This window comes from Bombus bifarius, unplaced genomic scaffold (assembly GCF_011952205.1).
Source record: "Bombus bifarius isolate JDL3187 unplaced genomic scaffold, Bbif_JDL3187 scf7180000008038, whole genome shotgun sequence".
Classification (NCBI taxonomy): Eukaryota; Metazoa; Arthropoda; class Insecta; order Hymenoptera; family Apidae; genus Bombus; species Bombus bifarius.
In genome coordinates, this window is record NW_022884408.1 from 511219 (window position 1) to 536427 (window position 25209).

General features: G+C 35.6%; 3 protein-coding genes across 4 annotated transcripts in view; 1 reads left to right on the forward strand and 2 right to left on the reverse strand.

Annotated features, from left to right (window-relative positions):
* Window positions 1-6615: 6615 nt before the first annotated feature.
* Window positions 6616-16406, reverse strand: LOC117207553 (ubiquitin carboxyl-terminal hydrolase 3-like). Its single transcript, XM_033447866.1, has 6 exons — window positions 15849-16406; window positions 11533-11680; window positions 10250-11036; window positions 9219-9461; window positions 8686-8879; window positions 6616-8309 (listed from the first exon to the last, which is right to left on the reverse strand). Exons 1-6 carry the CDS (start codon window positions 15937-15939, stop codon window positions 8147-8149), a joined length of 1626 nt encoding a protein of 541 aa, XP_033303757.1. The 5' UTR covers window positions 15940-16406; the 3' UTR covers window positions 6616-8146.
* Window positions 16407-17524: 1118 nt separating this feature from the next.
* Window positions 17525-18552, reverse strand: LOC117207549 (40S ribosomal protein S17). The gene is made up of 3 exons (XM_033447859.1): window positions 18448-18552; window positions 18009-18160; window positions 17525-17843 (listed from the first exon to the last, which is right to left on the reverse strand). Exons 1-3 carry the CDS (start codon window positions 18448-18450, stop codon window positions 17603-17605), a joined length of 396 nt encoding a protein of 131 aa, XP_033303750.1. The 5' UTR covers window positions 18451-18552; the 3' UTR covers window positions 17525-17602.
* A 789-nt stretch (window positions 18553-19341) lies between these two features.
* The window catches only part of LOC117207548 (furin-like protease 2), a 422104-nt gene continuing 416236 nt past the window's right edge, over window positions 19342-25209 (forward strand). For both annotated transcript variants that reach the window (XM_033447856.1, XM_033447857.1), the window contains exon 1: window positions 19342-20172. The gene's annotated coding sequence lies outside the window, so the exon portion shown is untranslated. The remainder of the gene's footprint in view (window positions 20173-25209) is intronic.

The following is a 25209-nucleotide window of genomic DNA, read 5'->3' on the forward strand; positions in this document are numbered from 1 at the left end:
AAATTTCGCGCTAAAATTTCACAGAATTTTGGTCTTCATGAGTCTATTTGATTTTAAGTGTGTCACTTCAAATTTTAAATGAAATAATTATTATTTATTTTAATTGCATTTTTTCGCTGACATTTTTGCGAGCAGATTAATTATATCCATCGTCAAGTGTTTTCGAGTGTGTTCATAAATGAATTGTTATCCTAATTTTGAAAACTTCATAGAACGATTCTATAATTCTTTTAAATGGTCTATTGCAGATCTTTTATTGTCAGTAGGTAAATAAAATATCTGTTAAAATTGATAAAATTTGTTGCATACGTGGCGCTACCTTTTGGAATTCGTTATTATAACACATTCCAGATATCAAATATGATTTTATCACAGACGTCACTTAAAAAAATACATATATTCAACTAGTACGATTGATATTTAATTATTATTAAGTATTTCGAAGAAGAACAACATTCGATCAGAAAATTAAACAAGGTATAAAATAAATTATAGATTTCGTATTTTATGGAACTTCGTATCATCACAAACGAACTATCTAATTATATTTATGTAATTATAAAAAAATGTTATCGAATAAAAATGAGGTTGAAGGAATTCAAATATTTACACTTATTAAGGACTATTGTTTCGTAATATTATAATTAAAAACACCTGACTAATTGAAAGATTTAAAAGAAATAAAATTTTATAATATCAATTACGATACTATATTCAAATAGAGGTGTCCATGATTTAGTTGTTTCGTTAACCAGAATGACTTCTTATGTTTTTTTGTGTCACGCACAGAGTAATTTAAATATTCTGCTAACCTGTTTTAATACTCCGTGTATGGAAAATCGGCAGAATGTTTTCAACGGATCCGATATGTTAGATAACGACGACAGGATACTGGAGAACATAGAAGTGAAAGAAGTGAAGACACCAAGCCCTTTATCTTCTGCTGGTAGGAATTTTATTTTCTCCAATTTTACATGTACTGTTACTATTAAAGCTTCATTCTCATCTTTTATTTAATTTTCTCATTTTAACTTATAATTAATAACAACGTCAGTGTGTAGTTATAATTTTTAAATACAAAATTTTATTATTATTCAGGCGAATCTTATTTTTAATTTCTTTCTGAATCATTATCAATTATTGGAAGATTCAATTATGACATTTTATATAATTATAATTATATAATTATACAATTGTATAATTAAATATAATTAAGTTGAATCATAATATTTTATATGTACAATAATCGAATGATTGAAAATACTTTTAATTCATTTTCTATCTCATAACCTCTGGCATTCCTCTTTTACGTCGCAAGTTCAAGGAATATCGACATTTTTATCATCGAATTAAGTTAATGACGTGATAGCAATATTTTTAGAGCGGCAACTGATATTGTTCTCAGCGAACAAAAAATTTAAATGCAAAGTAGTCAATCCTTAAAAATCCATATTGGCAGGTAATGTTTTTGAATTGAAAAACAAACTATATTTTTGATCAAAATTCTTTAACTTTTAAAAATTATTAAAACATACATTACATAACCTTTCTAAATATTATTGTACATACTTCTATATATCACTAAATTTCATGACAAAACTGCACTAAAATGCTAAAATGAGACTTTAAAACTTTGAAACATTGAATACAGATTGAAAAATTATTTAATAAATCTTTTTCAGGAGTTACTAAATTGGTTTTTAACCCTTAAATACATAATATTGTCATTTGACAATATGGAGTCATCCCAAAGGTCTTCGTTGCGTATATATAATGACATATTCATTTTATATTTATATAATCAATAATATAATTAGTAGAATCTTGCTCTAGAATGCACGAACTTTAGAGTAAAATTTTGTAGCATTTTATTTGACTAAAAATAGCGTCTTTACAAGATTTACGAAAATTTTTCGTAATATATAATATACGTAATATATAATATACGTAATGTATAATAAGATACAAGTTAAATGAAAATGATTTTAACTGTAAAGAATTTTTCTATACTTCGAACCTAAAATAAATAAAATTTATGAAATCCTAATGATTAGATCGTTCGATTAACGAAGACGAAGAGAACATAGGAAGCGATAGCAGTTCCGGAGGAAGTTCGCCATCCGATCTTAAGAAGCGTCTTCAGCATCATCCATCACCAAATGAAGCGACACGTCTGGCTAGTCGCGTAATTAACATCAGCCGTCGTCTATCCCGAAAACGAGATTTCTATTTCCACGAAACAAGCAACCGAATTGAAGAAAACGAAGAAACAGAAGAACAGGAAACAATATTTCCCAAAAGGTCTTTTGGCGATTTCAAAGCAAAAGACGCACGAGTGCGAAGAAGGGCGAAAATTCATCTCGAAAACAAAACAAATCGAAATATGGTTGTCTCGAATCCCAGTGAAATCAACACTTCCGACTTACAAGATAATTCAGACAACAGTAACAACCAAACATCAAATAAAAGTTCAGTGATCGAAAATAAAGTTAAAGGAATGTCAGAAAAATATTCGGTGCAACATTCATCGGTAGAAATCGAAATGTTAACAAATAATGCTCAACGACATTCATCATTATCAGCAAGATTATATCGTAATCAACAGGAAGAGACAAATAACGATTCCTCTAGATCTCAAAAAAACGTGTTCCACCATATTTATCCTGATACATCTTGCGAAAATTTACCGAAAAATAGAATTGAGTTACAACCAATTTCACCAATTTCGTTGAAAAGTTCTTTACTCAATAAATATAGACCTTGTCGTGGAGTAATTTTGCAGAATCTTAGCTCTGACAGTGAGGCAGATTCCAATTTTGAGGTTATGTCGGACAGAATTGGTTCTAGTCACAAAATTGATCGTTTAATGCCTCTTACGGTACGAGAAACTAATATTTCTTCAAATTTATGTACTAATAATTTGGACATACAAAAACTAAACGATAATTTATCTTTATCTTCGGAAAGGTCGTCTAACCAAACACTTGTTAATTCATCGAGGAATGATTTCAGTGGAAGTACACTACAGCAGGGTTTAAATGAACCTTTAACATTCGTATCTTTGGGTCCTTTGAGAAAAACACCGCGTGAAAGGTCTTTTTATAGAAAATTGGGCAGTTCAAGAAGCGATTGTGGTCAAAATATGAAAGAAACTGTAGATGAGCCAATGTTCTTTTCTGCTAGGCAAGAAATTCGTGATTATAGTAAAGAATGCTTACAATCGCCACGATCTGTGTTTGAAACCCCGATTTATCCCAATATGCCCGCAAACATTCTGGAAAATGAAATTTCTAAAACTTTATCTAATAATATGGTAAATTTTGAAGAAAATATTTATAATGAAAATGCTAAACAAAGTAGTGAGAAGATTTTTGATCAAAATGAACAAGAAATAATCGCAAAGGAATATATTAATTCTCCAAATTTGAAATTTTGTGAAAATCAAACTTTTATTACCTGTGAAAAGATTTCTAATGAAAATACTAATTGTGAGAAGATTCATTATCAAAACAAACGAGAAATGGTGGCAAATGAGTATTTCAATCCTTCTCAAAATAAAAACTTTACTTCAACTCCAAAAAATGTAACGTCACCAGAAACTATTGTACAAAATTCAATATTTGGAAATGGCTCAAATAACAATTCAGAATTTTCTTCAAATGCTGATAATGGACAAGGATTCAAGGAAGCAATATCGAAATGTATATTAAATTGCGATAACAATGAAATTAATATTTCTCAGCTAAAAAATATTACCTCTCCGCCATTTAAATCTAATGCAAGCGAAAATCAAAGTACAGCTTCTTCGTTTAGAGAATTTTTCGTCAGTGACTTCACAAAATTGTCACAAAACGGAGAAAATTGCTGTTCACCACAATCTATCATGAATAGCCAAGGAACACATAATTCACATGGAAGCAAAATTGTCAATAGCCAAGAATTCATAAACGTACCAACTCTAGTTTTAAATTCACGAGAAATATCATACTCAACATCACCAAACAGTAAAGTTTGTTCAGAGAGACATGTAGATCCAAATGCTTTGATCATAGCGTTGTCAAACGCGTCCTTGAAACAACAAGCAGCGAAAGATGTTTTTGGAAATACTTGCAGCGAATCCTGTACTGACAGTAAGACAGTTTTTAGGTTAGGATCCTCTGAAAATAATTTATCGATGGATGTACGTTTCTCGAAGTCCGATGAGAATCGAACTAGATTAACAACATCTACAATATCTTGCAGATCATCTCTTAGTATAAAATCTAAGATACCTATAAAAATACCAAGTAATAGAAGCAAGCTATCAATTCGAAGCAAATTTAATGAAAGTGATAAAGGAATAATTAGTCCAAGGAATTCCAGTAGACAAACTTTTCGAAGCAATTCCTCGTCACTTGAAAATCTTCAATTTGTTTCCACATCACATGAAAATTCACCTTTTATGAAAAATTATGCGATTATGTCCGAATCTTCTATGAAAATAGAGTCACAGGAACAAGAAAAATATTTCAATTTGGAGAGTATCAAAAATGAGTCGGATAGTGTGGAAAAATCGGATGTAATTTTGGAAGAGGCTCAATCAAAAACTGCGAGAAAAGAGAATCAGGATTGTGATGAATCTTCCATTAATCGTTGCACGATAGACACTTTTAGGTCCTTGAATTTTTCTGATGATCCAAAAAAGTCTGAAAAGGAAAACGAACAAAATATTCTCGAGCAAAATATTTCTTCAGAAAATGAATCAGAAACTTCGTCACCTTACGATACTCGAGAATCGGTAAAAGAGATCGAAGAGCCAAAGAGATCTAAAGAATTTAATGCTTTTTCTCCAAGAAATATATCTACCAGTTTTCCTTTAGAAAGTTACCGAGATAAACATATAAATAATACTTACGAAGGAGAATGTTTCGAAAAAATCACCGAAGAACGAAAAACAAATTTATTCGAGAATCAAATAGGAGACGGTGGTTGCCAAGAGTTTCTTATTGAAGACTCAGGAAAATTTAAATCCTTGAACACGTCTGCAGAGGACGAAGAATTAATCAAACCAAGAAAAGTTACTGACAAACTTCGATTTTCGCTAGAAAAACTAGCAGTCGAGCAGATTCGAAGAAATCTAAACTCCGAACAAACAAGAACTATTCAATCAGATACTACCGCATTTTTTACAGAGAAATTCTATGAAATTCCACAATTTACTCTCGCAGGTTCTTCCTCGATGTCGAAGCTGCGCTACGACAAATCAAGAGACTCACCACGGTTTAAGAAAAAGAGTCAAGACAGATTTCCTTTCACGATTTCGGAAAAAACGAGCATCGCCTCGATGAAGTTCAAGGTACCTGGTCGACTAGGCAACCTGGACGAAGACGAGGAAGATAGAAGGTATAGGTTAGACACGCACCCGAGTATAACTAGATTGGCCGGTTATGCATTGGAGGATTCACCCGCGGATATCATCAGTTATATGGTGCAGACAGAACTGGAGGATCGTTACTTAAAATCTTCTGGGATGAAAGGATTAGTAAAAAAAATTTCTGCCAGATGGAAAAAACCGAAAAGATGCGGTAACGGAATTGGACCGACGAAGGTAACTAGCGTCATTTACAAAAATCGAGATTATCGAGAAGAATGCGAGAGCTCGAATTGCTCAGAATCGTCATCTTTACAGGAATGTAAAATATACGAGAGTTTGGAAGGAAAATTATGTAATCCTGAACCTAGTCCTGACTCTCCAGACGAAAAGTCGTCGATAATTTATAACAAAAATTTGTCTAATACGAAAAGTAGTAAAAATAGACTGTCGAGTATTGAAAATCCTTGCAGACGCTATGATCGTGATGATTTATGGGTTCAAGCGTTCAAGAATTCTAATCACAAAAAGGGGAAGAAAAATGTAGAAATAGCGAATGAAGTAGATGAGGATAAATTAAAAAATCCTTACTCGGTATTTTTTGTAAAAAGCACGCAAGGAACGCCAGAGACCTCTACTAAAGCGTTTGTTCCGAAAAATGAGAAACAGAAACAAGATGTTTCTATGGAAAAACGAAAGAATCGGGTAAAATTTCGTGCAAATTCTCTAACCATGACATCGAAGTTAGACGAAAATGTTTGCAACGAATCCATTAAGAACAGAAATTTTGAACATACTAAAAGAAATAGAAATGCGCAGAGCGGATGTTTTTGTTTACGATTTTATCGAATGATCATACCGATCTCATTTGGTTCGATTTCCAAATATCGGTCAAGAATAAATGACAATTCATCGTCGGTAAAGAAGAGATCTCGTATGTCATTACAGAAAAAGAAAGGTTGACACTTGTATCCCATGCTCTGTCGGTAGAACGAATGTTTGTTGAATTTTTATAATTATGTATGTACATACATAAACGATTAACAAATGATTGCAAATTAACTTGGAAATTTTGTTTTAGTTGTTAGCCAAACTTCAAGATACTTTTTTTATCTATATGTATATACTTGCAGAATTATGTATTCGATTAACTCATTTACACAATTTGAGTCTTTTCTGACTCATCTTTATATGAACATTTTTTTAATTGTGAATATTTGCAGACAAAATATACATCGAAAATCAATAACAAGAGTCATGACAAATAGGAGTATGATATCGTCGTTCATATTCTTTATTTATACGTCGTTCATACATATCTCATTTATTCTCAATATTAGTGTTGCACGCTTACTTACATCTTTTTTTTTACTTTTTTTATTCTTTTTGCTTTCCCTTCTTTGCATACGAGTGAATCTTTGCTGAAGATACGCGTTTATCGAGTTTATCGCCTTAATAAAACGTTCTTTCGCTACGCTTTCTTTAACTTATTATCGTTATTATCGTTACCATTATAGAAAAAATAAGTCTTTAAATAATCACATAAGAGCCGTCGAGCCGTCGAGAATCGTGGGGAAAAAGGAGTGGCAGGGAATAAGAGAGAACGTGTTTATATACATACATGCATACATACGTGTATTTTGTCAACACACATGTAAACGATTCGCGTATAGGTAGTCACGTATGTGTATGCTCGAATGATAATTGTACGTATGGGTCTGTCGTGTGTACGCATGGGTATATGATGTATCTGCACATGTGTATGTGTTAAGTATCCAAGGATGAAGGTAACATGTTTTTCGAAGTAATAGAGTTGGTTGGCTCTATATGGTATTTTCGCTTACCAGCTCCCTCGAAATAACGATGATGTCGCTCTAAGCCTAGAAAAAAATCTATCTACCGAGAAGACCAGTCGTTTTCGTTTTAATTTAAAACTATATATACGAGGTACGCATTACGCGTTATTCCGCTATGTGGCCGGGAGGAGCTTTAATCGATTCGATGAAGAGAGGTGGTCAACGACCACCGAGAGAGATCGGCGAAAAGGAGCATAAAGGAAACCAACTTTAAAGGCAATGCGTTTCCGCGATCTGCCTCGAGAGTACGCTGTTTCTTTCTTTCGTTCTTAGTTTTTTCTTCCTTCTGCCGTTTCTAAAAAAGGAATGGAAGCTCTCGGTTCACGCAATGTATATCCTTACATGTTCACGTGAGTACACAAAAACAACTATCAATATGCACAGCATACATTGCTAACGTTATTTTTGTCTATCAGTCAATTTACCGTTTAATCAATAACTGTGAAAAAGAAAAGGAACTGAAATCAATAGAAACGATAGGTATTAAATAAAAACTAATTAATTGTCGCTCATTCACGAACACATGAAAGTTTGGTTTCGCTTCGAACGACTATGAGGATAGGAGTCGAATATCATACTCGTACATCGTGCTAAACGTCGTAATATCTAGATAATATACGATGTTGAGATTTTTTTATAAGAAATATGTCGATTGAAATTCTATGAAATCCATGTTTATCGCTTATCATTAACAAAACATACCCAAAGTCTATATTTAATCATACTAAACGAAGAAATCGAAAACGGGCGTTTCCTTCCTTCCTCTTTTAGAAACTTCGCGAAACTTGTCTAAGTCTTCTAACTTCTTCCATTTGACCCTTTTAGCATATGCACCATTCAACTTCGTCTGTTCGAATTTCTCTTACTTCTTATTTATTCGTTCATGGTCATCGTCGTTGAAGCTCGCACCATCAGGACGGGACTGACTGGGGAAACGACGTCACAAGGGAGGTGGAATGGAGAATTCTTTCCGCACGTAAAACAGAATATAGGGTTTACACTTGGCGACTGCGTCCGTGGTTGCTGGTCGTACAGAGCTATCGTTAAAGTGAAACCATTGTCCGTCGTGAACAGCGAAGGCAGTATAATGTCCAGTTCCAGCACTAAAATGGATATTCCAATATTTATTCTCAAAATAGATACCATAGCTCTGTTATACAATAGATGAAAACATTGATTTTACAATGTAAAAATTATGGAATACTTATAAGACTGATGAAACATACTGAATTTTGCTTTATACAAACAAATATAATATACGTTTAGCTTGTGGTGTATTGCCATCTTAAAATGGATATAATGATATATGTTTCTGAATCCATAATTTACAGATTTTATTTAATTCGATAACTTTTTATCAGAATATAAAATTGTGTATACATTGACTCATTGAAAGAAATTATGAATGAGTCTGATTCTGATGATCTAATAAATGAGTTTGTATGTAGAATTAACATAAAAAAAGACGTTTGAGCATACCCTGAACCGTGGTGTACAATAACGGCAGCTAAGTCATATAAGTGACTATTTGAAGCGCCCAATTTCGTTCCACTCACACCACGCACCGTAAATGCAGACATATCAAGTGATTTCATCGGAAAATCCACCTGTGTGTCCACCTTCGAGCGATAGGAATTGCACCACCTAAATCTTTTAATGTGAAGGCACAACACCTAAAATAAAATAGAATTGTTAAACTATATGTTACAAACGAAGAAAATTTATAAGTTAATATATGGAGACGAATATTATAATAAATATTCTAAAAGTATTTCATTTAGAGAATTCCAGATTATCATTATATTTTGAAATTACAGACAATAAAGTGTGTATTAAACTGTAAAAATTAATAATGTAATCAATACAAAATAGAAACATACATTTGTACATTAAGTAATGAAACGAAAAGAGATTCAATATATTATAATATTTTCGAAACAAAACGAAAATATATTCTATAAAAATATTTCTAAATATCTTCTAAATGAAATAGTTAATAAAAGTATGCTAACATTAGGCAGCCTGTGTATCCAGAACCTCTTGGTGGATCTCTGTTTCCCCATGCAATTGTCACAAAAGTATAGTTCGCTATCGGCCAGCTCTTCGACTTTGAAGAATCTCGTTAAGCTGTACGTGAGACTGCATACTTCTTCCTGTTCTTTCGTTCGTCTCTGCAATCTGTCCGGTATATCCAGTGAAAGATCCTGAAAGGGCTCGTGCGTCTTGGAATCTGTACGGCAGTTCATGCAGTGGACCTGCGCGAGGAAACGCGATCCATAATTTGTCCGCGCTTCTCCCAAGAAGAAAATGAATAATAAAATGACTCTCCAAAACAATATTGATTCGGAAAGGGCACTCCCTCTCGTCATTTCGTATTGGAATAATAAAATGTAACCGGAAACGCATTAACCCTCGCCTGGTGAGTGCCGGATCATTTTGATACAAGTTGTGTCATGCATAGAAAGTAGGCACCAGTAGAATACCAAAGTAGACATTGGTATTATATGCAATAAACAATGCTGATAGAGCTTTGAGATAGTGGAATTATACCTTCTTAAATTTGATAATAAAATAAGTTTCCTAAAAATAATTCTTTTGTGTACACTTTTTTCATAATTAAAATGTTTTTAACAAGAATATTTTAAGATTCGACTACCAAAATAAATTAAGCAATAAATTAAGAACACAAAATTACAATAATAATATTTAATCACTGTCTTTTTTTCCTATTCTTTTTGCCAACATTATGTGTTTTTGTGAGCTTCTAAATACATCATCTCTGGTTTTTCTGAAAAACTTTAAAACAGTACGATACAGTACAATATGTATTGCCAAATTTGGAACTTTTATATATAGTGGAATAAATTCCTCGTGTAATAACAATAGCTCTAGAATCATTTATCATAGAACATTTCTTCGAAATCCATACATAAAGTGTATGTTATACATCAGAATGATACAGCATCATCCAGTCGCAAAGCGTTTGATCATCGGTAACCGAGGGTTAAACAGAGCTTCCTCCTTGAACAATCCTACGACTTACCACGCTAAGAAGGGTGCCTCCAAACACGGCCGTGACGATGCTCTGTTTGCCGCGCAGACCGAGAGGTTCGTGTCCCAGTCTGGGCAACAATTGCAAGAGCTCGGTGTGCAGTCTGTCCAACATGTAGGTAAGAAATTCATGAGCGTCTTGTTGTTGGTAGCCTCGAAATCTTGGTACGACTTTCCAGATGACAAGGAAAAGGCATTCGGGCGAAATGGCTTGACCATTTGAGCCACCAAGATTCAAACCAAGGAGTACCTTCCTGAGCTCTTCCGCGAGTAAGGCGTCACTCATAAACTCTTTTGCTCGACCGGGCGTGACGATTCGCCCTCTATGTGTGGGCGGCTCGTCGAATGGTATGCCCTCTAGGCATGGCATCTGCGTGAGATACTCGCAAAAATGGCTGATGTTGTTGAACGATTGTAACACAACATTCATGAAACAGGTGTTGCCGAGATTTCTCAGGCCGACGACCTTCTTCTCTTTGGTTATCTTGGAGCTCCTACGCTTGGTCGTCGGCCGATTGTCCCCGCTTGTGCCATCCAACGAGTGTAGCCTCTTCCGCGCTGTTCTCGGTCGGAGGTTCCTTACGACCACTTCCGCTTTCCACAGAGCGTCCGCGTCGTTATCGTCACTGTTCTCTCTCCTCGAGGACGGCGTCGTAGACGGCGACGTGTTCCAATTCTCCTCATTCTCCTTGTGCTCATCTTTGCGAAATGTGACGCGACGTATCTTCTCAATTTGGCCGCTCGTCGTGTCGTTAATTACATACTCGTCACACATGTAACTGAAAATGAATGCCTTTGTAAGTGCTGGCAAGTCAGGATCGGCGTGCTATTAATTAATTGAAGGGTTCGTGGGTGGATTCTTTATTTTCTTGATATCGAATATTTGATGAATGACTACTTACGACTTAACGCGTTATGGCTAAATACAGCCATTCTTTATGGTACACGAAACCTCAAATTTGAGGTATTACGGTCTATATTAATAACATACTTATCAAATTTGAGATTTGGTTTATAAACCAACAATTGAATATGAAAAAGAGAAAGACAAGATTTGTTTTTGGAAAGAATTTATTTATGGTTTCTGAGACTGTTGTACCGGTCGAGCTAACATATTGCTGCTAATATTAATAAAGATGGCTGCCGCTAACAAACAAAATGATAGAGAGGGAGAGGCATGTTGGCGAGATTAAAAATCGTATCAACTGACGCGAGGAAGGCTCGGACCGTCGATCTGTGTCGCGAAGAATGGCGAAAGCGAAGGGTTTAACTTACCAGAATACTGCCAGGTTCTCACAGTCGATACAAACACAGTGCTGATTATTTTCTTCGTGATGCTGTAATGCATGGCCTGCCACGTATCGTCCACAGTGAATGGCTCCACAGTACAGACAGAGCCACGTACTTTTCTCAGTGCCACATACTATCGACAATAACAAAACACTTGATAAAAACATTGCCCTTGCTATGCATTCTAGTTTAAATGTTATCGTTCTGTGTTAAAACTGCAAACGATATAAAATTAACGAGTAACAGAGATTGAAGGCCATGTTCTCAAAATGGTCGAATTCTATACATGTTTCATTTTTAGGATCTCACCCTTTTATTTTTTCAAACCGAAGGTATGAATTGAGGTATAAATATTGTAGAAGATTCTAAGCTTAAAAATTAGAATTTCTTATTTTATTGATTCTGAACTTAATTTTTTGCGATTGATTCTGACTTGTTCTTATTTAGCTGATATTTAGAATAATGGCGATTTTCATACTATAAAAATGGTGTGTTATTTGTAACGCGTTACAACTTACTATCTTAGTCTTTATGAATCTAAGTTTTGTTCTTAGTTACGTGACCCCGAGAATAATGGAAATATCATACATTATATGTATTGTAATTCCGATTTTCGTAAATTTGAACGAGTTTCTACCAAAATTCGATATTTTTGGATTTTACCCTAGCTACAGCTATTTTTGGAAAATTCCTAGAATTTTTTAAAGTTAGTGCATTCAGGAAATATAAAAGGCGATCATTACAAAATAATATAAGTCCCAAGTCGGTGTACTATCTTCTTGGCTCGTCTCGGCTTACGTAATTCTCAAGAGATCGCGTAAAACCAGGGTGAATGGGAGGAAGGCTGTTCGACACACCCCCTTTGCAGTCGATCGATCGCAAAATGTCTCGCAGTGCTATCAAGTTTGAGATTTTGCATGCACATTTCTTTTTTTCCCTTTCCTCATACGTATATTTTTTCAGCACCATGACGTATCTATGATTTTAAAAGCGAGTAAAATCTATGGAGACGTCTGCCAAGTTAATTGATCCTATACCAAGAATATACATTTCAGTAATTAAATACGATAATGAAATTACTAAATTCGAAAGAAAATTCGAAAATTCTACGCCCATGCAATTGGATCGATTTCGATCATTTTTATTTTGGATTGCTTGGTTCGATACCTGACTATTTTTAGCTACTTAAATAAACTTTGCAACGGTAGAATAAAAGAGAAAGACGTAAAATTGCTAAAGGTAAAAAAGCACGAGTACATGAAAATTGAGATATCGCATGGGTAGGCCAACTGAAATCCAATCTTCTAGAAGCACGTATCCCTGTACACACCCATTTGTTTTGCAATCTCGTGTAAGAATTATTATAACCCCACGCCCTGTGCAAATTATATTGTATTATTTCTTTGTAAAATGTACTAGGAATTTTAATTACACGTTATGTACATTGGAACAAGATTGTTCAGAAATATTGCTTGAGATTGTATAACTATTGAATTCAGTATTTTTATAAATTTCAAACAATACAATGATACATCTTAAGATAGAACAAAATTTTTCTTATATTTATATAACAGAAAAAATATTTTTGTGCATAAAATTCAAGTGTACAAATATAGTTTTACATCGAAATTTAAAATGAGTTGATAACCTGCAAATGATAATTTGGAACATCAGGTATTATATCTTGCATATATGTGTATATTATTAAAATAAAATATCATAGAGACCAACGTAAGTTTTGTTAGATTATAATCAAAGTTTCATTATCGATGGAAAAAGATAATCCAATCGAGCCAAGTCTATCGAATGTTCAATATTTCAAAGTGGGTAATAATTCTCAATTTGATGTAAAAATACGTTGCGCATCACGCTGTATTCTTGGAAGATCACGTCAGTGCAGTTAAGGTCAAAATCAAATAAAAATCGTCGATAGAGTTGCATACAGGTAGTCTGAGAAATCCTAAACTCGAAAGACAACCAATCGTTGACCATTTCATTGGTGTGAGAGGTGTATCACGTGAACCACGAAAAAAAGCTAGCAGGGTAACCAACAATCATCTAACGAGCCACGTATCCATCCTTTTACTCGTCCGTCTCTTTTGTCATATCGTTGCGTCTCTTTTTCGCTGGTTGGTAACGAACGATACGATTCGCCACGCCTACTGCGTGTTGCGTCGTTGAAGAATTTCGTCGACGCATTGTCCAAGCGACGGAACCAGATAAAGATAAAGGCGACAAACGCGTGCACCAGCAGAGTCTTCGGTTCGGTGCAATCCCGGGAGAAGAAAAAGGAACGATGAGGGAAAAATTCGTTTCCCGAGCAATACGACTCGTATCGAGGCATCCGATTAGCAACGACGCCGTTATCGATTTTGCAACGTCGTACCCGAACCAGCTTGCAGCGCAGGAAAAGAGGCAGAAGAGGGATGGGAGGGGAAGGTGTGGAACATGGGGTTCTTTTATAGCCCACGAGGGACGATTTTTCTCCTGCGTGACTCGCGCCACAGTCGGGCTTGGTAATTTTTACCAGCGTCACTCTCCTTGCAAGATATTTAAATTGATCTTGCAACCTGGATATGTTTGCCATTCGTTGAGCGTGAACGATCTCTCGGGAGAGACGACGACGCGACACAGGAAGTATCGTTTCAATGATATTTGTATATGTTGACTATCTTGACAAATTCGGAAAACTCCGAAATACAACCTAACCCGAACTGAATAATAAAAAAAACATCGCTAGTCTGACTCATCAGTCGCGCTAATACACCTTTGAAATACTCTCTCCTTGACTATGCATGTTTTGTTTTGTTCCATTATTGTTCCCTCTCCCTCCCTCCTTTCTCCTCTTTCTCGCTCGGATATTCAGACAAGAGATAAATATGCTTCGCGAATTCAATAGATTCTTCTCGATCCTGAAAGATCAAGGATATCAAAATCAAGAAAATGAAATTTCAGATTTTCTTGAAAGAATACGTTGCAATTAAATGACTCGGATCTTGGTGAAACGTTTCTTCCTGCCTGTTCTACTGTAAGAGGTCGCTAAAAGAAAAAAGACGGCGTAGTGCAGCATCGATTATCGAACAGAGCGAATCGAGTCTGTATTATGAAATTTTCCGTCTACAGCGAAGATCAGCTTAAGAGGGAGAACACATAGGGCAAGGGAGATTTAAATGTATGCAATAAAAGTATTGTGTTTATTTTAAATATAGTATCAAAGGCAATAACTATAGAGAATAGGTATAAAAATATCAGACGAGAAAACAAATTTCAAATCTCAAACAAGGAAGAAGTATTCACTAGATTATTCTATTCATTAATTTTCAAATGTATCTCTTGATGATGATTCTTGAGAATGTGGATGTATGCAAGTTGACAAGCGGAAATGGAAGAAATTAGGAAAAACGAAGAAGGTGAAACGATGAACACGTTTATCAGGCGAGTTCTAATGACAGATCTCAGGCCAGCTGATTAGTGCCGTCTGGTATTGATTTTCCAATGACGACCGCGCCGCATACTGAGAACTCCCAGCAGGACGATGCACACGCGCACGTCCACGACGCTCTTGTTCGGTCCGTGGAGAGACACCCATGAACGGAGGACACACACACATAGATACTATATTACATATATACATGTATACATGAAGAAGAGGAGTGGACTTTCACGTACAACCGTACACGCGCGTATAGGTTTGTCTCGCATTCATACGTATTGACACGTACACATTCGCGTGTATCGAGGAGAGATGTAAGTACTATACATATTCGTGCTGGGAGTTCAATTCACAATACATACAAATAGTACTAGGAGTCGTGCGTCCATAAGTATCATCGATATTCGCGTGTATCGACCGTGAAATACAGAAAGCGAACGTAAACGTGTACTTTCGTGTCCTCTCTCATAAAAAACATGCATTAATATCTTTATAGGGAAATAGAGAAATGGTTCGCTTCATCTTGTCGGCTACGACGGCTCAAGGCCGCGAGAGGAACGGCCGGGGCCGCGGTCACGAGAGGTAAAGAGAGAAAGAGGAAGAGAAAGAAAGAGGCGGGGGGAGAGAAAAAGAGCAAGACCGAGAACACAGGGGATAAAGAACGCAAAAGAAACGAGAGAAAAGGAGATGGGAGACAATAGAGGTGAAGGAAAGATCGAGATCGGGCTCGAGCAAGAAAGGAGTGCAAAATAGAATCCAACTTGAGAAGAAAGGATCTCGTGGGGGCTAGGTTTCGATTTTCTAAATACATCTTTTTCTTTCAATCTGCTAAAAAGTATAACGGTACGGTTTCTTTATAAGATCCTACCTGCACAGACGAACGGTAGATCCTTCGTACAATTCGCTTCTACGTCGTTACCGCCGAATTGGACGCTTTGAGCAAGATGTGGACACTCCATGTTTTCCTAGGCACGATTCCACGGGGCCCTCGTGGCCCCTTCGTCGGCGAGTGCCTGCGTACGTACGTGCCTGCGTTTACAACGTGTGCTCTTTCTCTCTCTTTGGGTAAAGGAGAATGTGTAGTGGCAAGGTAGAGAAGGAAGGATAGGATGGGAATGATATTCAGAGAAGGCGGGGTACACTCTTGGTGCCCCGTAATATCTGTCACATAGCGCGAAAAAGATTGGCTTGACTATTTCGTTGTATGTCTTTAAGCGAAAAAAAGAAAGGGTGCAACTGTTCTCGATGCGCAACGACGACGGACTGAGGAAAACGACCAGACCGAAAAGAGCAGTGGAGCGCCCGACTGGCCCCGACTACCGACCGAACGCAACCGAGCTGCGTCGGGCTCGGTTCTGCGGTGGTCGGGCTACCTCCAGAGTCACAGACCACTAATAGTCGACTGACTCGCCGGTTATACGGTCTCTCCTCCCTGCTCCCGAGAGTTTCAACATTCGTAGGCGTGCGATTACAGCTACTCTCTCCGTTTCTCTTCCTCTTTCTTCTTAACTTCGTCTGGTTCACCAGGTTGTGCTAGGCTACCTAGCCTTGGATCGTGCTAGGTCGCGCAGCCTCTGAACAACTTGTCCAGGTCCGGCTCAACCGCGTGGGTGCCGTTGGAAGGGCGACGATGCATTTCATTGTCGCGTCGATGCAGTCGTGCACATATTAAGCCCCGTTATCTCTTGCAAAATATTATATAAACTTCGAAGTAATAAACTTTATTCGATGCGGTACCTTGGCTTTTCGCAATTTGAGCTACGATATCGCTGATAAATACGATACGAGAGATAGGATTACTCAGCTTCTATGTTTGCGATTAAAATGACGAGCTTCGTGCAAGGGAAGGCGAAAATGGTTGATGTCGTTGAGAGTATGTATATATGCTTTAAATGCACTGTACATAACTTTGATATATAATTATAATTGGAGCGGGAAATCGATACCGTTGAACCTCCGCGATAGTAACATTTTTTACTACTTTTGCTACTCTTAATATAACGTTACGATTATTTCTACCATATATAATTTAATGCAAAATAATAAATTGTTTAATATAAATTTGACAAACTTTTTGATCGAAATATTCGTTTTATGTGTAAAAATAATGTAAGAAGCAATTTAATATTAATATCTTTCAATAATGTTGTTAATTAAAATATTGGAAAAAGTAAACGAAAAAGATAATTTTAATAATAAGCTATTATAAATTATAATGTACATAACAGTACATAACGAAGTTCGATTAAAATGGCCAACTTGTGCACACGCGTACTTTTACTTTAAACTTTTCACATTCTACCATTTATATATTTCAAAACCTAACATTAAAATTGATTTGTATTTTTTCTTTATAAATGGATATGAAATATGCTTCTATCAAAATATAGATAATCAATTACATTAATTTTAGCTTGTAGAATTTAATATATTTCTTAATATGTATTTTATTTTATAGTAGCCTGTTACTTACCATAAGGAAATCAATACATGTACACACTCGAAAGAATGACAGGTTTACACGTTAAAATCAGTTTGAGAATATAAAATTTTTAGAATGTCAGCTTGCAGTTTTATTTAAAGTGCAATACTAACAATCTTATTTAATATAAACAAATAAATTTAAGAACGTCTGCTATATGGTGGTAGTTGGGATTGTGTGAGTTGAAGTCCTGGAATGTTGTTAAATCCAAGCATTTGTAACATTTCCTTGGTTTCTGGATCTACTTCGATAATATCGTGCTCCAATGCAGACACCTCAGGAACATAGTTGTCCCTGCGTTCTCTCTCTTCTTCTTGGAGTTTGATGGAAATACCACGTACTTGACTGTGTCTCAGACGCTTCATCAAGTGCGTGACAAATCTATTTGGAATAATAGGATAAAGAAATTCAATAAAAAATTGAAATAGACTTAAATAAGAAATTAAATACGCTACAGTATACAGGATAATAAATCCTACAAATTATGATTTAGTTTTTGGCATAAAAATGTTTTAACACAAAACATACACTTTTGTAAATACATACCCAGCGATTTTGTTTCGCAAAGATTTGCTGGGAATAATAGCAATTTCTTCGCATATCCTTTTATTTGTATGGAAGTCCATGGTCAATCGAGTATAGTATTTCTCGATGATTAGCTTCGCGGCCTTTTTGACCGTCTTTGTCCTGACGCGACTCTAAAATCATATTTATATTCCATTTCATGCTATTTCTTTTCCATTTCGTGCTATTCTTGCACTCATTTAAAACAAAATATTGGAAAACACTCTAAACACATTCGTATAACCTCAAAATTTGTAACAAAAGATAACAATCTATTATAATACACTTTAACTGTAAATATTTCAACTTTTCAGTATAAAATAATTTATATGATGTTGCTAGATAATTCGTTTGTGTACTTGGTGACGGATTGCTACTGCCTTTTTAGATTTTTTTCTAGATTTTATCAAAATATACGTACCATGATGGATACCGTTCCAGAAAAGATGGAGAAAATGAAAGAGAGATGCTACCGCCACGAAGAACTATCAATACCAACGGCCAAATGGGGAATCAACGTGTTCACTCATAGCATTACGGTCGTGCATTGTCTACCACATATGGGGCGCTGATGTCGACTGGCCAAAACTAATTCAAGAAAGTAAAAACATGGTGGAAATAATCAAGTGAATTTTTTATCATTTTGCATAATTTGTATAATACTTTACAAGTAAGTATACATTATTTATTCATAAATAAATTTATTGATGTTCACTTTAGGGGACACAGAATTATGGCTTTGTGTCGTTTATTGTTTTGACTATTCTGCAGCAACGCCAGTGGTGGCAGATTAGAGAAACACAGATCGCCGCATCATTGTGACATTCTTGACCACGGGAGTTTCGGGACCTGTATATACGACCGTGAATCAATAGCTACACTAGGGACATCTAGAACTTACGTTGAGTCTATCTTCAGAAATTTTATTTACGTATATGCAGAAGATAAGTAAAAAAGATTAAATTAGAAAATTTGAAATTTGTACTCCAATTTTAAAATTAAGTTTAAATAAGGTTAAAAAATGATATTCTAATAAGTTTTTACTTAAGAGATATAATATTTGTAATATTTTATATATTCTACAGAAGATAATGTAGGTAATTTAACTAAATAGATATTTATATAAATATTTAATTGTAATTGTAAATAGCTTTATAGTATATAAATACAATATTGATTATATTATTAAGTTCGAGTATTTTTACTTGTCAAAACGAAAGATTTTCTTTTCTATAAACAAAATCACGTTGCAATTGATTGCAGTAGGGTGGCACCACCACCCTTCATACAGTTCCTGCTCCAGTACAGACTGTCAGTGGCTCAAAACATGTCGTACATTGCGTTGTCGCGTCATGGAGTCATCATAAACAAGTCTTATTTGCTCTTTTCGCGAGTGACATCCAGTTTCTTCGAAACTACAAACGCTCCCGATTACCAAGTATCACCCAGTTTAAACCGAGCATTCATAAAATGTCAAAAAATCAAGAATACCAGGTGACAAGTTGTGATGCGATGCGATAGTGGGGGCGAAGCATGGTGGCAGCACTGTGCCTTAAACGGAGCAGGAGCGAAGAGGGAGGGAAAGTAACAGAGATGTATAATGTTAGAGTGAGTGAAATAGAGTGATGAGAGTGAGATCATACCATATTGCTAACGCCGCAGTGCGAGAAAGACCGAAATTTCGCTCAGCAGCACACGGCAGTCGGCGTTTGTCCGCGGAAGCGGGATAGTAAACGTTTAGCGAGAGTAAGAGACTTGATAGGAGAAGGAGGGTAGACTCGTGAGGGAGAGGCGACGAGTTTGTTTATCGCCTTGGTGAACGGCGAGAGCAGTCAGTGCGGTGCTACACTTGGCCTGTAGTGGTCGGAATGATCGGTGGATTGGTTCGAAAGTTCGGCCTCGTTCTTCTGACAATTTACTCCGAGTAGTGCGTGGGTGCCGTCGTGTTTTCCTTTCGCGCACATGTCAATGTCCATTTAACCTCGTCGCAGACCTCGTGCCGGAAGAACATGCCGCGAACCACTGCCAAAACATAGTCGTTTTCGTGCATATATCAAAGTTGGTGACATTTGTACCTTTCAAGCAACTCCGCTGAAATTTCACCATACTTCGTGGGAATCTAACGCCGCGTGATACCTAAACAGAGGTAAATGTATTTCTTATTAAAATGAAAAAAAGAATTGCGTTTGATGATTGACGTCGCGTGATTCACAGCTAACCTCTTTATATTGGTGTGTGTCTCCATTATATAGTTTTGTATATTATGGTCTATCCTCAACGACCAATTACGGGTCTCTTTTTGAGTCTTTGTTTCTATCAGCTGACATCTCGAGGTCCTCGTGTACCAGAGACTTTCTCTTCGTGAAACTCGTTCATGTTGTTCCCCGATTAAGCTAGTGCTTTTTTCCCTCGTTGGTTGAATTCTGGCGAGTAGAAGGCGGATTTTAACTGTCGATATTCTTTCGCGAATTTCTCCGTGAGCGGTAGGGTCGTTGATCTCGATTCTTTCACTTTCGTCGAAAATAGAGGCTGACCGTGATTCGCATGCGGAATGGTGCACGCGTTGCGCTCATAAGAGGAAAAAAAAAGGCTGTGAAAGCAGCGTTGGCGTTTCGCGGAGCCACGCGCGCGTGTGTAATTCAGGCCAGTGCGAGTGGCGTGCGAAAAATGATTGTGGCCACGCGTGTGTGCAAGCTTGTATCGTATGCGCGATGCGTCGCCAAAGAAATATCGCGGTGTCGCGTTCTAATCATGCGGGCTCGAAAAACCTTTTAGTTCCGATTAATGCTCCTCTCTGACCTTTTCTGACCCGAAACTAATTACGGTTTCGCGTTTCGTTCACAGAAATACAGTGGTTCACCAAGTATTCCAACATTTCTTTACGAATACGTGTGTTAGACGAAATATTTTCAAATTTGATTAATGTGATGAAAATATATAGAAACAGGGACAAATTTTGTAAATCTAATGTCTCTTCCTGCGGTGTACTGCTCATTAAAGTTCGAAATTTACGAACAACGTTGGATTAGGTTAGTTTTTTCGATTCTTATAAGAACCAAGTTTTACTCAAGGCGTTATTTATTAACTCTATTTTGTACAGTCATCTTATTTTTTGCTAAATATATTGCATATGTATGTTAAAAGTGCCAGAATTCAAAATAATTCAGTCTTATGTTAAACAAACCGTCAAAATAGTATTTCAAGGACTAAGAAGAGAAAATTACAAAAGTAATATTGACCAATGTTTCCTACAGTCTTTTCTTCTTCTCAGCAAGATGTGTTTAGTAAATAATTTTCTCGTAAATTGCCAAATAATTTTTCGCTTCTCCCGAAAAATTTTAAATATATGTACGATACGTTTGCAGTACATATCTACTTTTATACTTTTAAATTATACCGATACAGTCATGACTCGTGACAGTCGTGTCTTTTATAGTGCTGATGAAATTTCAAAATGTTTCATATAACACACATACACACATCAGACTTTTGTTTTAATATTTTCGCGAGTCATGGACGTATTACGGATTTTGTGATGATTTGCTCGAATACAAATTTTGTTTCTCCCTCCCGCGTCCCGGTTTGCGTGCAACCTCGTCTTCTCGAGAGCTTGCCACACTGGTGACAAAAAATTCCAGGCTGCTCTTTCCTGATCGAACGAGTTTCAACTTGCCACTGGTATATATGGTAATGGTATACCGTGTACACACGTATACAACGATCGTCGATATCTACCAGTTCTATTTTCTCGTTTTCCATTAGATTTCAAATTGGAGTATGTATGTTTACGGACGTGATTGGCTGCGACCTTGTGCGTGAAGCGTCGGTATTAAGAGCACTTTATTATCGGCTGCATAATGGGACGTACGGTTACTGTCGTTTGGAGATAATGCGTGTTTCCCTATTTGTGAAATGATTTGCGCTATTGGTCGTATTAGATGATTTGAAATAATTAAACGTATGGAATATATGTATAATGTATAATAATAAAGCCATATAGAATATGTCAAATGTATCATTATTATTACTAATTAATTGCTAGTTAATTACTTTTCCATACTATTCATTATGATAGTAAACGTACAGATGTGATGATTACCAAAGAAGTTGTATAATTTCTGATTTACCAAGATAATTCCTGTTTTGTAAAGTAAGCATTGAGGATAAAGATGTTATGCAAGGTTTGTAATATGTAAATTTATGGAAGAAGAGGATTTACTTTACATGAAGGGTGATTGTCTATGTAAATTTTGAACGTGATGTATTATAATTTGTAATATTTTGTATGAAATTATTTAATACATTTAACTGGTATTTCGAATTTTTGACTATGAAGTCATCGTTATTAGCAATTGCTCTTTCGATAGCTAAATGTATATTGTATGATAGATCAATAGCAAATATGATGTTGGTAGGTTAATTTTGATTAAATTTTCTAGTTAAACTTTGAAGTAATAAAAGGGTTAGAGTTGCAGGACGATAGTAAAAATATTGAAAATGGATATTTATTAGCTACAGAAAGACAAGTCGATTATGTAATGAAATCAGCTTCAGGCGATATCTATGTATAAATCTTAATTTCATGCATCTTCGATCAGATATGTTATTTCCGTATTTATTTCCACATAGCTGCGAGTAGAGTTTAACGATAATGACGGAATATTTCAGAGAAATCCACGAGTAAGGAAACAAACATCCTTTAACGTCTTAAGTCTTTGTCTAGATCGTTCGTTTAACTCATCCATTTGATTTCTCCTTCTTTCGTGTATTCACGTTTCTTTATTTCACTATCCTCCTTCGAACGATAAGCTACTAAGCCGTATTTAAATGTGAATATCAATCAGCTCGAATAAAGTTACCATATCGTATATTATCGTTACGTAAGATATTTAGAATGTAATATAACGAGATATCTCGTATCAAAGAAATATAATTTAATACACCGCTAAGTTATTCCTCACTTGGTAAAAAAGAAGAGACGCAAATGTTGCAATGTCGATATTGTTCCATATGAGGCAAAAATCGCGTTTCCAGCAAGTCTACCTTTATCAGTGTTTTTCACTGACGTCTTTAAATTAATTGTTTTTAAATTGTTATTTTTTTAATAATCTTTTTGACAACTTGCAGACGTTACTAAATAATTTCCCGTGAAAATCGTAACCTGTATCCGTTAAGAAAAATGGAAACCAAATTGGTATCAATCTTTAACAATAAAACGTTAAAATTCGCAAGGAATCGTCCTAGTAATTTTTTATGCAGTTTGCATATGTTAATGAAGTGTACGGATCGCCATTCGCGTATTCATTAGTGTAGTTGTCGCTGAACTGTCCGTCCTGTGTTTGTCCGATGTTGTCGTCATCAGCGTCTTCTTGGTGAGTACGCGTGTCATCGGTAATTGAATTCAGTACGCAAGACAGTTGTTCGCAGATGTACACAAACATGTTGTACAGGTTCTACCAAAACACATACACTGAAGAAGCGTTCAAACGATAAATATTATTGTCGATATTTCAGAGTTTTCAGCATTGTGTAGACGATACACATTGATCGTCTAGATGGTCTCTTACGATAATATTGACAATAATATTACCAATAATATTCACAATAATATTGATCGTCTAAACGCTCTACGACGTTCATTGCTATTTACATCGTTATGCTTAATTTCTATTAATAATATTTCCATTAACAATCTGTAACAGTAAGTGTAACATTTAAACAACATTTTAACAACTGTATTGGAGAATGACAAATTATTTTGACGTCTAACAGCAAAGAAATATTAGTCCCTTTTAATGGTATAATACTTTTGTTTGTTATAGATCTATCGTTATAGATCCTGTAAAGAACCAAACTTTTCGCCGTACCAAAAACTTCATTTTGTCTATGCCGTTTTACATCACATCATCTCCTCTTTCCAGTCGCACCATAAATTATACCTCGTTCTGTGTGCCTTGAAGAAAGAACTATTCAAGCGTCTGAATACTCAATATTCAAATCACGTCGGCCGGAGTTCGTGTGTCCCCAATTTAACCGCGTTTTCAATGCTTTGTAACAAAGTAAAATGAGCTCTTGAACTACAAACAGTTACATCTCCCTTCGTGCTGTGCATAAATATGATTAATTTTAACGAGAAACTAAATTTGTACAGTTTTCTAAAAAAAAAGAGAAAAGAACGAGATTTTTCTCTTAGAAAAGTCTCATTTTATTACACATTCTCGATATATTTTAAGGAAAATAGTACATTGACGTTTATTTTTTATTCATACTTGACATTCGAAGAGCATTCATTTTTAAACATCCTGTATAATGTTATCTCTATTCATATTTTCTCGTGGTGTTATGACGCTTTGGGTGGCTTTTATTTTACACGTAACAGCACTCGTGGAATTGCAAATCTCATGCTTTCTACGGTCCTTGAACCATCGTCAGCATTCTCTCCCACTTTTTCGTCCTTGTGAGGCAACCAATATGTTGTTTAACACGTTCACTGCGGATTTCGGTTTTATTTGAAAACTGCTCGCAATTATATGCGAGTGTAATATTCGATGTTTTGAAGATAAGCTACTTCCGGGAAAATGTTAGATATTCATTAAAAAGAACATTTAATCATCAGAAGATTTGAATTAACATCGAGTATATTTATATTCGTTCGCGAAAAAATAAAAGCAAAACGCAAATGTTTGGTAGGTGGCCCAAGATTTTTACACATGATTGTATAAACTAGCCTAGGATGAATATGAAAATACTATGGCTCGTTAAATGCCGGAGGGTTAGAAGATTTTTCATCGTTCGTTTCTCCAACGATGATGAAATTCCTCTATAAAGCACAGTGTATGACAGGATGATATACATAGCGCTATAAAAGATAAATATGCGAGATAGAATACACGAGAATGAACCTGTCGCACGATAAATACCCGAAAAATGTAGCGAGAGTTCAGACAAAAAACACTTACAAGCAGTTTAAAGAAGAAATGGGAAGATACGAAGAACTGTGGTGGTTAATAGACGAATTACGAGTGCTAACGTATTTTAACAAACATAAGTCGGCGCGTTTTTCACTATATGCGATTTCAATATGAAATAGGAAGCAAAAAGCAAAAATACACGCAGAAATATTTCATAAATGTTCATATTTGAACTTGAATAAAAATTTTCCGCTAAGAAGAGATTTTCGCAA

Excerpts from the sequence above, each read along its gene's own strand:
- LOC117207549 (XM_033447859.1), bottom strand. Across the intron at positions 17,844-18,008 it reads TTGCGAAACAAAATCGCTGG|ATTTGTCACGCACTTGATGA; the intron begins GTATGTATTTAC and ends TATTCCAAATAG.
- LOC117207553 (XM_033447866.1), bottom strand. The coding sequence starts at position 15,939 with ATGGAGTGTCCACATCTTGCTCAAAGCGTCCAATTCGGCGGTAACGAC. Across the intron at positions 11,681-15,848 it reads TCTACCGTTCGTCTGTGCAG|TATGTGGCACTGAGAAAAGT; the intron begins GTAGGATCTTAT and ends TATTGTCGATAG. Across the intron at positions 8,310-8,685 it reads ATTGTACACCACGGTTCAGG|TGCTGGAACTGGACATTATA; the intron begins GTATGCTCAAAC and ends TATCCATTTTAG.